This window comes from Nerophis lumbriciformis, linkage group LG11 (genome assembly GCF_033978685.3).
Source record: "Nerophis lumbriciformis linkage group LG11, RoL_Nlum_v2.1, whole genome shotgun sequence".
NCBI classification, from domain to species: domain Eukaryota; kingdom Metazoa; phylum Chordata; class Actinopteri; order Syngnathiformes; family Syngnathidae; genus Nerophis; species Nerophis lumbriciformis.
This window is the reverse complement of record NC_084558.2, coordinates 42,080,828-42,097,251: the sequence shown is the minus strand read 5'-3', so window position 1 is coordinate 42,097,251 and position 16,424 is coordinate 42,080,828. Positions and strand designations below refer to the sequence as shown.

Below are 16,424 nucleotides of genomic sequence, written 5' to 3'. Positions count from 1 at the left end.
GGTTCAAGCGTTACATACCTTTTTACCTGCACGCTGTCTCCCGCTGTGCTCTGCATATTGGGATCACGACAAACCATCCTCGACGCGTTCCCACTTCTACAAAGCAATGAACTACCTGCTGCCACCTACTGATATGGGAGTATTACAAGATTACCCTGCCAAGCTTTACACAGCACAGGCACTAGACAACGGCACATTATTATGATTATTGATTAGCAAAAAATATTTTTTGGACCAATTAGGTGAAGTTGCATTATTTCCCACGGCACACCAGACAATATCTCACGGCACACTATGCCGCGGCACAGTGGTTGAAAATCACTGTACTAGACCACACGTCTGTGGTCAGCGCCAAGTAAGTGACTTGACTTAATTGTGCGACTATGATCTTGTTGTTCGTTTCAAAATGACTATTTAATGTCAAAATATAAAGAGTACAAATAATTAACAAAATGTCAGCTACTGTCTTGTTGTAAAACACCACTGAAAATGAAATGTAGCATTTAGACAGGCTATACTGTAGCAAAAGTCATCACATGTCCACAATCATGTGTGTTCATAAATGTGTATTCCACCTCTTCCATGTCGAGAGCAGTTTTGATTTGGGCTTACATGGTAAACAACTCAAATGTTGGCCATTGTTTTATCCAGACGCATGCATTTGTCCAAATGTGACGCATTGTGGGTTCCCTGAACGTGGTCTACATCGCTAAAAGAAAATTATAAGGAAGAGAATCCCTCTGCCATCTTACACTAGTTTTTTTTAATATATAAATCGCCCGCTTGAAAAATTCCCTCTTCTCTTCTACAACTCTCTCGTCGTCATTTGGGATGTTTGTTGTGATTTCACTTCCTGGTTCCATGACTATGTTGCCTTTGATTGGCCTAATCTCAACCAATCGTGACTCATCATAGTAAACAACCAACCAATCATGGATGTTCTTATATGTGCAAGCATGTCTTGGAAGGAGGAAGGGGAGGGGTTTAGTAAACTATATCGATAATACTATATTTTATTAATTCATATCTTGTTTAAAATACATCGATATATCGTACAAACTCGATATATCGCCGGCTTCGCTGGGCCCGAACTCATCCAAGATGGACTGATGCAAAGTGGAAAAGTGTTCTGTGGTCTGACGAGTCCATCCATAAAATCCATCCATTTTCTACCGCCTGTCCCTTTCGGGTTTGCGGGGGGTGCTGGAGCCTATCTCAGCTGCATTCGGGCGGAAGGCAGGGTACACCCTGGACAAGTCGCCACCTCATCACAGTGCCAACACAGATAGACAGACAACATTCACACTCACATTCACACACTAGGGCCAATTTAGTGTTGCCAATCAACCTATCCCCAGGTGCATGTCTTTGGAGGTGGGAGGAAGCCGGAGTACCCGGAGGGAACCCACGCAGTCACGGGGAGAACATGCAAACTCCACACAGAAAGATCCCGAACCTGGGATTGAATTTAAGACTACTCAGGACCTTCGTATTGTGAGGCACATGCACTAACCCCTGACCAACCGTGCTGCCCGTTCTGACGAGTCCACATTTCAAATTGTTTCTGGAAACTGTGGACGTTGTGTCCTCCGGAACAAAGAAGTAAAGAACCATTCGGATTGTTATAAGCGCAAAGTTGAAAAGCCAGCATCTGTGATGGTATGGGGGTGTATTAGTGCCCAAGACATGGGTACCGGTAACTTACACACCTGTGAAGGCACCATTAATGCTGAAAGGTACATACAGGTTTTGAAGCAACATATGTTGCCATCCAAGTAACGTTATTATGGACGCCCCTGCTTATTTCAGCAAGACAAGCCAAGCCACGTGTAACAACAGCGTTGCTTCGTAAAAAAAGAGTGCGGGTACTAACCTGTCTCCCATTGAAAATGTGTGGCGCAGTATGAAGCCTAAAATACGACAAAGGAGGCCCTGGACTGTTGAACAACTTAAGCTGTACGTCAAGCAAGAATGAGAAAGAATTCCACCTGAAAAGCTTAAAAAATTGGTCTCCTCAGTTCCCAAACGTTTAAAACGAGTGTTGTTAAAAGGAAAGGCCATGTAACACAGTGGTAAAAATGCCCCTGTGCCAACTTTTTTACAATGTGTTGCTGCCATTAAATTCTAAGTCAATGATTATTTGCAAAAAAAAACAAGTTTCTCAGTTGGAACATTAAATATCTTGTCTTTGCAGTCTATTCAATTGAGTATAAGCTGAAAAGGATTTGCAAATCATTGTATTCTGTTTTTATTTACAAATTACACAACGTGCCAACTTCACTGCTTTTGAATATTTATGGAAAGTAAACTAAAAATAAAATGACCTTTTATGAACTTATGGTCATGATTAATGTTAGGCCAGGAGAGAACACCTTGCTGGCGCTGACAGCACACCACTGCTGATTTCAAATTGAGACCTTTAACAAGCCTTTAGGGTCCTTTAGGGTTTCATTGAAGGCGACAGCGTAACACTACAACAAACCCGGTCCACAAAAAGCTATTTGACTGTGGCCAAGCAGACATTTTTTTTCCCCCAACAACCTTAAAGCGTCAACAACTAAGCAGCTTTGAAGTTTCCAAGCTGCTTTTCAAAATCACAGCCAGCCTTATGAGGAGTTGCTACATTTGCTGGCTGTTGCGCATCGTAAGCCTCGCACACTTCGCGAATCTTAGCCGTGACCTAAATCTTTGCTCGGGAATAAGCTTCATCAGACGGGAAAAGTACACGGACGCTTTAAGGACGAATGCCTTTCTGTGTCACAAGTCTACTTTCTTTAAGGTCAATCGTGCCAGCGATGGTCGGTCGGCGATGTCACACGTGTTCTGCTGGACACGTTTGTGCAGGCATCAATCAGGCGTGTAACGAGAGTGTGTTTTATTGTTTACACACAACCCAATCAGTGTTTGCAAACAGTACACGCGAGTGTCTCAGTAAACAAAGTCTGCAAAATGAGGTCACACGGTGCACTGGGTACAAACCATGTTGAATAATCTGTATTTGCGCCGGTCGCTCCAGCTGTGACAGAGTCACTCGCTCATCTGGCCAGCGGGATCGCTACCCAGGCGCCAGCTCTTCCTTTTGCATCGTAAATCAAATAAACACACGCTGCTCCTTTCAGGTTAGACAAACGTATGCCCTTTAAAGGCTTACTGAAATTTTTTTTTTTTATTTAAACGGGGATAGCAGATCTATTCTATGTGTCATACTTGATCATTTCGCGATATTGCCATATTTTTGCTGAAAGGATTTAGTATAGAACAACGACGATAAAGTTCGCAACGTTTGGTCGTTGATAAAAAAAAAGCCTTATCTGTATCGGAAGTAGCGTGACGTCACAAGTTGAACGTCTCCTCACATTTCCCCATTGTTTACACCAGCAGCGAGAGCGATTCGGACCGAGAAAGCGACGATTACCCCATTAATTTGAGCCAGGATGAAAGATTTGTGGATGAGGAACGTGAGAGTGAAGGATTAGAGGATTAGACATATCTTTTTTCGCTCTGACCGTAACTTAGGTACAAGGGCTCATTGGATTCCACACTCTCTCATTTTTCTATTGTGGATCACGGATTTGTATTTTAAACCACCTCGGATACTATATCCTCTTGAAAATGAGAGTCGAGAACGCGAAATGGACATTCACAGTGACTTTTATCTCCACGACAATACATCGGTGAAGCACTTTAGTTACGAAGCTAACGTGATAGCATCGTGCTTAAATGCAGATAGAAACAAAAGAAATAAACCCCTGACTGGAAGGATAGACAGAAAATCAACAATACTATTAAACCATGGACCTGTAACCCATACTTGCCAACCCTCCCGAATTTTCCGGGAGACTCCCGAAATTCAGCGCCTCTCCCGAAAACCTCCCGGGACAAATATTCTCCCGAAAATCTCCCGATTTTCAGCCGTAGCTGGAGGCCACGCCCCCTCCAGCTCCATGCACCTGAGTGAGGACAGCCTTTTTTCACGACGGGAGGACAACAGGGTGACAAGAAATAAATCATCCAGACGAGAGATAAATTGTATTATTATGTTTGTCTTACCTAAAAATAAATATATTTATTAATTAAAAAAAAAGAAAAAAAGTTTACTATATTTTGCTAAAAACATCAAAATTAATTGTATTTTTATTTGTATTTTTTCTGACTCCTTATTACATCCAGGCATTAGAATTATACATTAAAATAAACATATTTGAAATAATTAATTTTAAATTATCATAATAATTCATTTAAAATGACCATATTTAATTATTAAAATAATTGCTTGTTTATCAACAACTTTAGCATTTTATTCATTACATTTTGAAGCTCTCAGAAGCCAAGTTATGTTATATTCCTTAAGATTTATTTATGCAAGTTTGAAGTATCAATTATCTAAACACAGTTTTGTTTGCATATTTTCAGGATGTATATATATATATATATATATGAAATACTTGACTTGGTGAATTCTAGCTGTCAATATACTCCTCCCCTCTTAACCAGGCCCTGCCCCACCCCCGACCACGCCCCCACCCCCCACCTCCCGAAATCAGAGGTCTCAAGGTTGGCAAGTATGCTGTAACCACACGGTTAATGCTGTCCAGCCTGGCGAAGCCTCGCAATGCTGTTGCTAACGACGCCATTGAATCTAACTTAGCTACGGGACCTCGACAGAGCTATGATAAAAACATTAGCTCTCCACCTACGCCAACCCTCATCTGCTCATCAACACCGGAGCTCACCTGCGTTCCAGCGATCGACGACGCGACGAAGGACTTCACCCGATCATCGATGCGGTCGGCGGCCCGGAGACGGAGGAAGTTAAGGTGAGGACAGCAAAGCTGTAGTCACGGTAGCGCGTCTGCTATCCAACTCAAAGTCCTCCTGGTTGTGTTGCTGCAGCCGCCACTAATACACGATCCCACCTACAGCTTTCTTCTTTGCTGTCTCCATTGTTAATTGAACAAATTGCAAAAGATTCACCAACACAGATGTCCAGAATACTGTGGAATTTTGCGATGTAAACAGAGCTGTTTGTATTGGGACACAATGGTGTCCGAATACTTCCGCTTCAACCCGTGACGTCACGCGCAAACGTCATCATACCGAGATGTTTTCAGCCGGAAGTTTCCAGGGAAATTTAAAATTGCACTTTATAAGTTAACCCGGCCGTATTGGCATGTGTTGCAATGTTAAGATTTCATCATTGATATATAAACTATCAGACTGCGTGGTCGGTAGTAGTGGGTTTCAGTAGGCCTTTAAAGACATAATAAGTAACATTAACAAAACCATCAACTATCTTTAGTGTGTGTCAATGGCATGGGTCTTACTCATGTCAAATGTCAAATACAGATATGAAATCATGGAACCAAAAATAAAATAGGGTCAAACCTTCATTAACCACCTAACATTTAACATGATTAAGCACCACTGAAGTGTAAAAATAAGTTAACCCAAGAGCCAACAGGTCACTGAATTTACTGGCGGACTGAAGTTACACCCTAGTTCTGGTACAACTTTTTCACTTTTGACACAATAGCCATAATGAAGCCTTGCGTGCTGGCCGATACTGATAGTGATCCGATACTTTATCAGCAGGAATCAAACATACGTTTATTTTTTTGAAATGTGGAATGTTAGCAAAGGTTTGATCAAGTTAAATTACTCATAGAATAAAGGCAGTTATAAAAAACACTAACCTATCTATTAATAAACATCTGGAATGCACTTGTGCTGTCTTTAAGACCTGCTCAGTGGCCTTGTGGTTAGAGTGTCCGCCCTGAAACTTGGTAGGTCGGGAGTTCAAACCCCAGACTATAAAATAGGACCCATTGCCTCCCTCTTTGGCACTCAGCATCAAGGGTTGGAATTGGGGGTTAAATCACCAAAATGATTCCCGAGCGCATACACCGCTGCTGCTCACTGCTCCCCTCACCTCCCAGGGGGTGAACATGGTGATGGGTCAAATGCAGAGGATAATTTCATCACACCTAGTGTGTGTGTGACTATCATTGGGACTTTAACTTGAAGTGGAGTGGGAATTGTTTTTTTGGGAAACCTAATGACCACAATAAATTACTGTATTTTCTGGACTATAGAGCGCACCGGCATATAGGCCACACCCACTAAATAAAATTAAAAAATAAAAATTGTTTTTCGTGCATTCGCCGCATCGGGCTATAAGCCGCAGATATATACGTAGTGAAATAAATTATATACACAAAAACAATTTTGCAAATATGTTATCAACATACCTTGATTGTTTCCAAACGGTGTCTGTAACACGGCAGTAAAACGGCTGATCAAACAAAACAGAAGTCATCGTCATGGACCCACTAGCTGCGGAAGCTAGCTCTCCAATCAGCTAAACAGACTCAATAACTCTACTGTGACGTTTACGTTTACTGAGGAATTTATGAAACAATACAAAAAGAATACCATTGTAAGTTAATAATACTGAAGCAGACCCTCGTAGACGTGTGAGCATATTAGCTATTGCTAACGACGCGAGCTTCAGTACATTACGATAGCATGTACAAATATGCATGAAAACACTCCTACAGACTAGGGATGTCCCGATCCAGGTTTTTGCACTTCCGATCCGATACCGATATTGTTTTTGCATTTCCGATCCGATACCTATACTGACCGATACCGATACTGGCCTATCCGAGCATGTGTTAAAGTTTAAAGTTATTTAGCCTACTTAGTTGTCAGAATCATGTTGAAAAGGGTTTTAGTACTCTTGATAACAACTAGCTAGCCGAAGTAGGGGAGTTTGAATAATACACAATGGTTGGTAACAAGAAACTGACCTGTTTATTCAAGGATAAACACAAAATTATACATGACAAACAGAAATGGCATCATTGAACTAGGGCTGGGCGATATGGCCTTTTTTTTAATATTGCGATATTTTAAGGCCATATTGCGATACACAATATATATCTCGATATTTTGCCTTAGCCTTGAATGAACACTTGATGCATATAATCACAGCAGTATGATGATTCTATGTGTTTTGATTGATTGATTGAGACTTTTATTAGTAGGTTGCACAGTGAAGTACATATTCCGTACAATTGACCACTAAATGGTAACACCCCAATAAGTTTTTCAACTTGTTTAAGTCGGGGGTCATGATACAGATATATACTATCAGATATATACTATCATCATAATACAGTCATCACACAAGATAATCACATTGAATTATTTACATTATTTATAATCCAGGGTGTGGAGGGGGGCGCCGGATGTAAGTGTCAAAAAGACAGCCAAAAGAGTTTGATATGAGAATAAATCTAAAGTTAAAATATAGGGTAGAAATGCACCCATTTGCAGGAAATGTAGTCTTGATTTTCAAAATGTTCTTTCAAGGCTTGCATGTCTACATTAAAACATTCTTCTTCATACTGCATTAATATATGCTACTTTTAAACTTTCATGCAGAGAAGGAAATCACAACTAAAAAAAATCACTAATTTTTTCATACGGTGTTGATGTGGACATTTTTGCCTCAGCATTTTGATGGTGTGGACGTGTGGCACTGAATGGAGATAAGCGTCTCGACAGACGTCACAATATTTGAACAATGATGAAGAAAACTGTTTTCTCTGTCGTGTCGGTGTGTTGAAAATTGTTATGCGCTTATTTTTTTATTAGATTTTGTGCGTGGCATAGATTTGCTATGCGCAGAGGACGCTTAAACAGTGCGCAATTGCACAGGCGAGCACCTTAGAGGGAGCGTTGCTCGCACGACTGCGCTAGCATCACAGCTAACGTTAGCCATGCTGCTACCTCTCTGCTCGGGGAGGACGTATACGTGTGTGACGTATGACGTGACAGTATGTGACGTGTGTCGTGACAGTATGTGACGTGTGTAAGAAGGTGCGCTGCTGTCTGTGAGAGGGAGACACAGGAAAGAGTGAGAAGAGCCTGTCGTGTAATGCCAGCAGCTAAAAGCAACTGCGTGAGAATTCACAGACATGTGGATGTGTTGAAGGTGTGCTGGAAAATGCGGAATGGAAATTACGGAGCAGCAGAAAAGTGGAATGTATTATTTAAATCGGTGCGTTGGAAAACACGGACCAGAGGTTTTTTTTAAACTGGATCTGGATCGGCATTTTCCCATGCCTTGCCGATACGCAATTTTTGGCAAATATCGGCAGCCGATCCGATCCAAATATCGGATCGGGACATCCCTACTACAGACATCACACATGAGACAGTCTAATTAGCATGAATTGTTTTAGTTAATTTGTCAAACTTACAAACATTGCTTGGAGTGATGAATGAAGAATCCATATGAGTAGATACGCTATGGACGATTAGAAGACGGAACGGCACTTGTACTTCCAGTTCAAAGCTTTAAACAGCATGAAGCACTGTAGCCATTCACCCAGCAGCACCTGAACTGACGAACTCATCCAAAAAATGGCGCTATTGCACAAATAATAACACACCATTTCAACATATTTACCCTTTCTCACCATTGTGTGTTATACTCAACGGTTAACTTGACATCTTTATATGGTCGACGCCTCAATCATTGGTATGTGTTCATCTACAAAACCATTCTGGGTATCCCTCCATCTTATCTATCTTGTCTTTTAACAAAGAAACAAGGAAGTCACAATCTTCGTTCAATGAATGTTCTGCAATTTGTCGTCCCCAAAGTAAGAACTGAACTGGGCAAGAAAGCATTTAGGTTTTCAGCACCGAAGGCTTGGAATAACCCACAATTGAATCTTCAACTTCAAATCCTTGTTACATTAAATGAGTTTAAAGCTTCTGTGAAAGGCTTGCAGTCTACCTTGTCTGTATGCACATGTGTCATGTGAGCCCGTTTTAATGTTGTAAATTTGATGTTTTATGTGTTGTTTACTGTTTTTAATGTAACCTTGCTACTCCCCTCTTGGCCAGGTCTCCCTTGGAAAAGAGATCTTTGATCTGAATGGGATTTTACCTCGTTAAATAAAGGCTAAATAATTTTTTTACATGTTTAATGAAAACTATTTGCCTTATGGAACTCAGCAAAGAAAAAGGTATAAATTAGCCGCACCGTTTTAACCAGGGTTAAAAAAAAATAGCGGTTCCTAGTCCGGAATTTAAAATTGATGTGGACACAGTTGTTACTGGATATTGTCTAATATGCTTCTGCTATTGAGACTTTGTATGTGTAAATAATATGCAACTATAATTATTTGATACTTGTGCTGCTTCAGACTGCAATATTGTTCAATGATTATTACCGTATTTTTCGGAGTATAAGTCGCACCGGAGTATAAGTCGCACCTGCCGAAAATGCATAATAAAGAAGGAAAAAAATATGTATAAGTCGCACTGGAGTATAAGTCGCATTTTTGGGGGAAATTTATTTGATAAAACCCAACACCAAGAATAGACATTTGAAAGGCAATTTAAAATAAATAAAGAATAGTGAACAACAGGCTGAATAAGTGTACGTTATATGAGGCATAAATAACCAACTAAAACGTGCCTGGTATGTTAACGTAACATATTATGGTAAATAACTATAACATATAGAACATGCTATACGTTTACCAAACAATCTGTCACTCCTAATCGCTAAATCCCATGAAATCTTATACGTCTAGTCTCTTACGTGAATGAGATAAATAATATTATTTGATATTTTACAGTAATGTGTTAATAATTTCACACATAAGTCGCTCCTGAGTATAAGTCGCACCCCCGGCCAATCTATGAAAAAAACTGCGACTTATAGTCCGAAAAATACGGTAAGTTATGTCTAGCATGTGTGCTAAGCTGTTGTGTAGCTACGAGATCCTAGTAGCTTATGGCCTACCGATGACTTGACTAACATACAAGACCATGTTTGTGTGTTTTATGGAGGAAACTCCAAATGGTTGTACAGCTTTACACAAGTAGGACTGCTTGTATTGAAGCGCTTCCATCAGAGATTTTACATGCAAGCCCACAGAATCCTTGCTATTTAGCTAAAACGAACCAATATCCGATATCAATTTTGGATCGGGACATCACTAGTTTGACATTTCGGTCAAATTTTCCAATCGTGCACCCTTTGGAAGCAGCACTTGTGTTTACAATCCAGCGTAAATTAAGCAATACCATGAACAGCTCCCGCCATCAGTGTGTGAATGTGTGTGTGAATGGGTGAATGTGGTGATACTGTCAAAGCGCTTTGAGTACCTTGAAGGTAGAAAAGCGCTATACAAGTATAACCCATTTATTTATTATTTATAACACACCAGCTTCCTACGCAGTGGCCTCGTGGTTAGAGTGTCCGCCCTGAGATCAGTAGGTCGTGAGTTCAAACCCCGGCCGAGTCATACCAAAGACCAAAAAAATGGGACCCATTACTAGGGATGATACTCGAAACCGGTTTTACCGGTTGTCCGATAAGAAAAGAACCGAGTCCTTGGACTTGAATCTCTTTTTGAGAACGGGTACCCGTTATCGAAACCACTATAGTAAAGAAAAAGAGTTGGTTCTTTATTCGAATCCCTGGGAACGAATCCCGTCCCGACCAGAAATGACGTCACGTAGCTCAGTCATTAGGCGCAGATAGGGAAAGCAGGAAAAACAATGGACCGAAAAAAGCGCTCCAAGGTGTAGTAAACTTCAAAACAAAAGGTATAATCCAATGAATAACTTTACTGAGAGATTTGAGCAGGGTACAAACACATGACGAACACTTTTACGACCAACTGGAAACATAGCAACCAGGCTAGCAACGCACCTCCTTTACGGCAGCTGTCGCAACGTTCTTAAAGCAACCGCAGCACATACATACATACACATATATACAACATATATGACATCTACCTTTTTTAACTTTTGTTTTTCTTTCCTTGTAAACAAAACACAATCACACTGTATATGTGTTGTCTGTCTATTTATAAATAATGCAGACGAGGCGTGTTGGCTGAGTTCTTGACGTTTACTTTCACAGCGTGCTCATAACCTCATTCTTAGCTGCCGGGTGGCGACATGCAACAACACTTTTCGGGGCTAGCGCATGCTCGTCACTCCCGTTGCATGCTGGGTAGTGTAGTTGTTATATTCCCTAGCCTAGCTCATAACATCACATCTTTCCCCCTATAAAGAAATAATGTTAACTCAATAAAGTGTATTTCTTTTTTTAGCTTTAACTTTTCATTTTTTTAGCGTTGTAACCACATTTGCAAACAACTTTTCTCTTCATAGAATTTTCTTTCAATAAAGAAATAAAGTGCAAAAATGTCAAAGCATCATAACAAACAGTTATGTCAGATAGCAGCAGAAGTGCACTTTTTGGAGAGCTGTATTATTTTCAGTTGTGTGCCCAAGGGACTGATTTTATTTAACACTATATTATTATTTATACACCTATAGTGATCACAGAGACAGGTTGTTTTTGTGTTACTGTATATATTTGTTTTTCTGAAAAATCCCACTTAATATACTTTGGGTAACAACAGTCAATATTTATTTATTTTATTTTATTTTTTTAGGGGGGGGTAACAGTCAATATTTATTTATTTATTAGATTTTATTTTTTTCTTATATAATAAAAGTGAGCTTTGTTAAACCAAATATTGTGTGTTTTTTTCCATATACAACAACCTATCTGGACTCGATAAGAGAATCAATAAGGAATCGGTTCGATAAGAGGATTCAATAATAGGCTCGAACTCGATCATTTCTTATCAAACATCATCCCTACCCATTACCTCCCTGCTTGGCACTCAGCATTAAGGGTTGGAATTGGGGGTTAAATCACCAAAAATGATTCCCGGACACAGCCACCGCTGCTCCCCTCACCTCCCAGGGGGTACACAAGGGGATGGGTCGAATGCAGAGGACAAATTTCACCACACCTAGTGTGTGTGTGACAATCATTGGTACTTTAACTTTAATTTTTCTGCAACACATAGCAGGCATTACGCAACCTTCCATTAGTGAACTAGAAGGAATACTGCAATACCGCCTTTTTCCTCCAGAGGCGCCAACACTACAACAACATGGTGCTACAACGTGGTGTCTGAAAACGGCCAACAACGTTTCCACCGCGTTTAAGCTATCGAGGACGCTCACCTCGCAAGTGTTGTAGTCTTCAGAATCCAGCAGCAGGCAAAGCTTGGGCAAAAGGTCAGGCCAATTTTGTAGTTCTCCCTTTGACGCGATGGTGGTGATGAGAATACCTGTTTAAACAGGCACGCTCTGATAAATACCTCAAGTAGTGCGTTTAACTGTGCAGGCTAATGAGTCATCCTTACCCACTGTGGCGCGGATGAGAGCCGAGGAGTCTCCAATGTTTTCCAGGCACTCTCTCTTTATGAAATCAGAAACGCCGTTGGGGAAGTTCTGATAGTGGGCTTTCACATTGTTTTTCAGTATCAGGCCACTCAGGGAGCGTGTCGGCTCATCTGCAAACACAAAGGTGACACTTCAGTGACTCAGTCATGAATCATAAACTGGACTGGACTCTCACACTATTAACTAGATCAGGGGTCGGCAACCCGCGGCTCTAGAGCCGCATGCCGCTCTTTAGCGCCGCCCTAGTGGCTCCCTGAAGCTTTTTCAAAGATGTATGAAAAATGGAAAAGGATGAGGGGAAAAAAATATATTTTTTGTTTTAATATGGTTTCTGTAGGAGGACAAACATAACACAAACCTCCCTAATTGTTATAAATCCCACTGTTTGTATTAAACATGCTTCACTGATTCGAGTATTTGGCGAGCGCCGTTTTGTCCTACTAATTTTGGCGGTCCTTGAACTCACCGTAGTTTGTTTACATGTATAACTTTCTCCGACTTTCTTGGATGTGTTTTATGCCACTTCTTTTTCTGTCTCATTTTGTCCACCAAACTTTTAATGTTGTGCATGAATGCACAAAGGTGAGTCTTGTTGATGTTATTGACTTGTGGGGAGTGCTAATCGGGCATATTTGGTCACTGCATGACTGCAAGCTAATCGATGCTAACATGCTATTTAGGCTAGCTATATGTACATATTGCATCATTATGCCTCATTTGTAGGTATATTTGAGCTCATTTAGTTTCCTTTAAGTCCTCTTAATTCAATGTATATCTCATGACACACTATCTGTATGTAATATGGCTTGTAATTGTTTTGCAGCTCCAGACAGATTTGTTTTTGTATTTTTGGTCCAATATGGCTCTTTCAACATTTTGGGTTGCCCACCCCTGAACTAGATCCACTCCCCCTGTCGGGTCCCCACATCTGCGGTCCCCTCCAAGGTTTCTCATTCCATCCCATTGGGTTGAGTTTTTTTCTTGCCCTGTGGCTTGTGCAGCCCTCTGAGACGCTTGTGATTTAGGGCTATATAAATGAACTTTGATTGATTGATTGATTGATGATAAACTGCTTTTATGCAGCAAGAAAGAGAGGTGGGGCACTATTGGAGAAAATCCCCATCAAATGACCACCGTGTATGTCACAATTATGTTTTTTTCCGGAAGCAATAAAAACATTACACATTTTGTATATATGGGTGTGCATCAAGTGGCAATTAGGTCTAGTGTTGTCCCGATACCAATATTTTGGTACCGGTACCAAAACTGTATTTCGATACTTTTCTAAATAAAGGGGACCATAAAAAATTGCATTATTGGCTTTATTTTAACAAAAAATCTTACGGTACATTAAACATATGTTTCTTATTGCAAGTTTGCCCTTAAATAAAATAGTGAACATACCAGACAACTTGTACCACGGTACTGGTACTTCATAGAGGCGGTATCGTACCAAATATGATAATTGGCATCGCGGTGCTATGCTGGTACCGGTATACCGTAAAACTCTGATTAGGACATGATAGACTATAGAAATGAATTATTACGACATTTATAAACAATAAAATTAACAATTAATTACTGTTTATCAAATTGTAATATTTAAATGATTTAATTTCATTACTTTGCATAGAGAACATTACAGCGTTTTGTCGCATAACCATTTGTGCTTCAGTTGCATCAAAAGATTTATTTAAAAAATTAAAAAAATCATTCATATACATACATACATACATACATATAGTAGGGCTGTGAATCTTTGGGTGTCCAACGATTCCATTCAATATCGATTCTTGGGGTCACGATTCGATTCAAAATCGATTTTTTTTTTTTTTCAATTCAACACGATTCTCGATTCAAAAACTATTTTTTTCCCGATTCAAAACGATTCTCTATTCATTCAATACATAGGATTTCAGCAGGATCTACCCCAGTCTGCTGACATGCAAGCAGAGTAGTAGATTTTTGTAAAAAGCTTTTATAATTGTAAAGGACAATGTTTTATCAACTGATTGCAATAATGTAAATTTGTTTTAACTATTAAATGAACCAAAAATATGACTTATTTTATCTTTGTGAAAATATTGGACACAGTGTGTTGTCAAGCTTATGAGATGCGATGCAAGTGTAAGACACTGTGACACTATTGTTCTTTTCTTCTTTTTTTCTTATAAATGTCTAATGATAATGTCAATGAGGGATTTTTAATCACTGCTATGTTGAAATTGTAACAAATATTAATACTGTTGTTGACAATATTCATTTTTGTTTCACTACTTTTGGTTTGTTCTGTGTCGTGTTTGTGTCTCCTCTCAATTGCTCTGTTTATTGCAGTTCTGAGTGTTACTGGGTCGGGTTTGGTTTTGGAATTGGATTGTATTGTTATGGTATTGCTGTTTATTGTTTTGTTGGATTGATTAATTAAAAAAAATTAAAAATTAAAAAAATAAATACAAAATAAATAAATAAATTTAAAAAAATAGATTTAAAAAAAATGAGAATCGCGATTCGAATCGATTTTTTCCCCACACCCCTAATATATACATACAGTATATACACACACATATATATATATATATATATATATATATATACACACACACACACACACATGTATGTATGCATATATGTATACACATACACATGTATACACATTCATATACATACACTGTGTGTTATATATATATATATATATATATATATATATATATATATATATATATATATATATATATATATAAATATATATATACATATATATACACATACACATGCATGTATGTATGTATGTATACACATTCATATACATACACTGTGTGTAATATAGATATATATACACACACACACACATAATTATATATAAATATAATGCATATATATATATATATATATATAAAAATATACAACACACACACACACACACACACACACACACACACACACACACACGCACAATAATGATTAAAATAATATAATATATACACAGCACAGCGCCGACAGTATTAAATAACACTGTCATTATAACTGTGGGGAATAGTCACAGCCAGCGCGTGTCTGACAGCAATGTCTTGACGCCAAAGACATGTAGGTCATTGCAGTGCAGACGCCGGAGTCAAGAGCTCAGCAGTGCCAGGAATCAGGTTTATAATTAGAGCGACCCATATTCCGAGCGCCCTCATCGGGTCAGCGGAGCCATTGGCCGACGGAACCTGACTGCGACGCGCTCGTCCGTTGGTGGTGCATCGAGGAACAAAACAAAGCCACAAGAGATCGGCTTCTTACCTTCGGATTTGAGCTTGGTCAGAACAAATATCAGGTAGTTGTTGAAGTCTGGAAACTGGTTAAGCTGCTCCAGTCTCTGTGGGGAGAAGCGGTTGAGGAAAAAAACTACTACAAAATTAGCATGTGTACATGCTGCCCTTAGATGTGAACTTGTGTCACAAATGACATAGTTGTTAACTGCTGCTGTTTATTGATCACCAGCTTCAAGCACCGTGTCACAAGTCCTGAAATACTGCAACCTTTGATAGACGGGACATAAAAGCACAGATCAGGTTTGAAAACATTTTTATCCGAGGACTATAGCAATGACCTTGATCACATGAAAAAAATTAATATCAGTTCATCCTCCAGTCTCAGCGGACATTAGTTGGGAGATATCAAATTCCCACAAGCGCAAAGCACAGAATCTCAAAAACTGACAGACCGACGTAGACACTGATATTATACTCTGTAATTAGTCGCAAGCACACATCTTTAATCCATCCCTTTTATCTATTGACATCATGCCCTGTGAGTAGATATGGCAAAATTCAAACTAGGCCATGGCAAAATAAAAGCAGTCAGTTTAAAAATGTGTTGTTTTTTTTACATGTAAACAAATTTAGGGAATATAAAGTATGAATGTACAAACCCCGTTTCCATATGAGTTGGGAAATTGTGTTAGATGTAAATATAAACGGAATACAATGATTTGCAAATCATTTTCAACCCATATTCAGTTGAATATGCTACAAAGACAACATATTTGATGTTCAAACTGATAAACATTTTTTTTTTGCAAATAATCATTAACTTTAGAATTTGATGCCAGCAACACGTGACAAAGAAGTTAGGAAAGGTGA

At 39.2% G+C, this 16,424-nt stretch overlaps 1 protein-coding gene across 4 annotated transcripts in view; it reads right to left on the bottom strand.

Moving 5' to 3' along the window:
• tnpo1 (transportin 1) overlaps nucleotides 1-16,424 on the bottom strand; it is a 143,720-nt gene that overhangs the window by 116,291 nt on the left and 11,005 nt on the right. For all 4 annotated transcript variants that reach the window (XR_009815856.2, XM_061966546.2, XM_061966543.2 and 1 more), the window contains exons 3-5: nucleotides 15,583-15,658; nucleotides 12,261-12,410; nucleotides 12,079-12,185 (exon numbers count right to left, since the gene is read on the bottom strand). Coding sequence is in view for 3 of the 4 variants with exons in the window: in XM_061966546.2 (XP_061822530.2) it covers nucleotides 12,079-12,185; nucleotides 12,261-12,410; nucleotides 15,583-15,658 (333 nt within the window). In the remaining variant the exon portion in view is untranslated. The remainder of the gene's footprint in view (nucleotides 1-12,078; nucleotides 12,186-12,260; nucleotides 12,411-15,582; nucleotides 15,659-16,424) is intronic.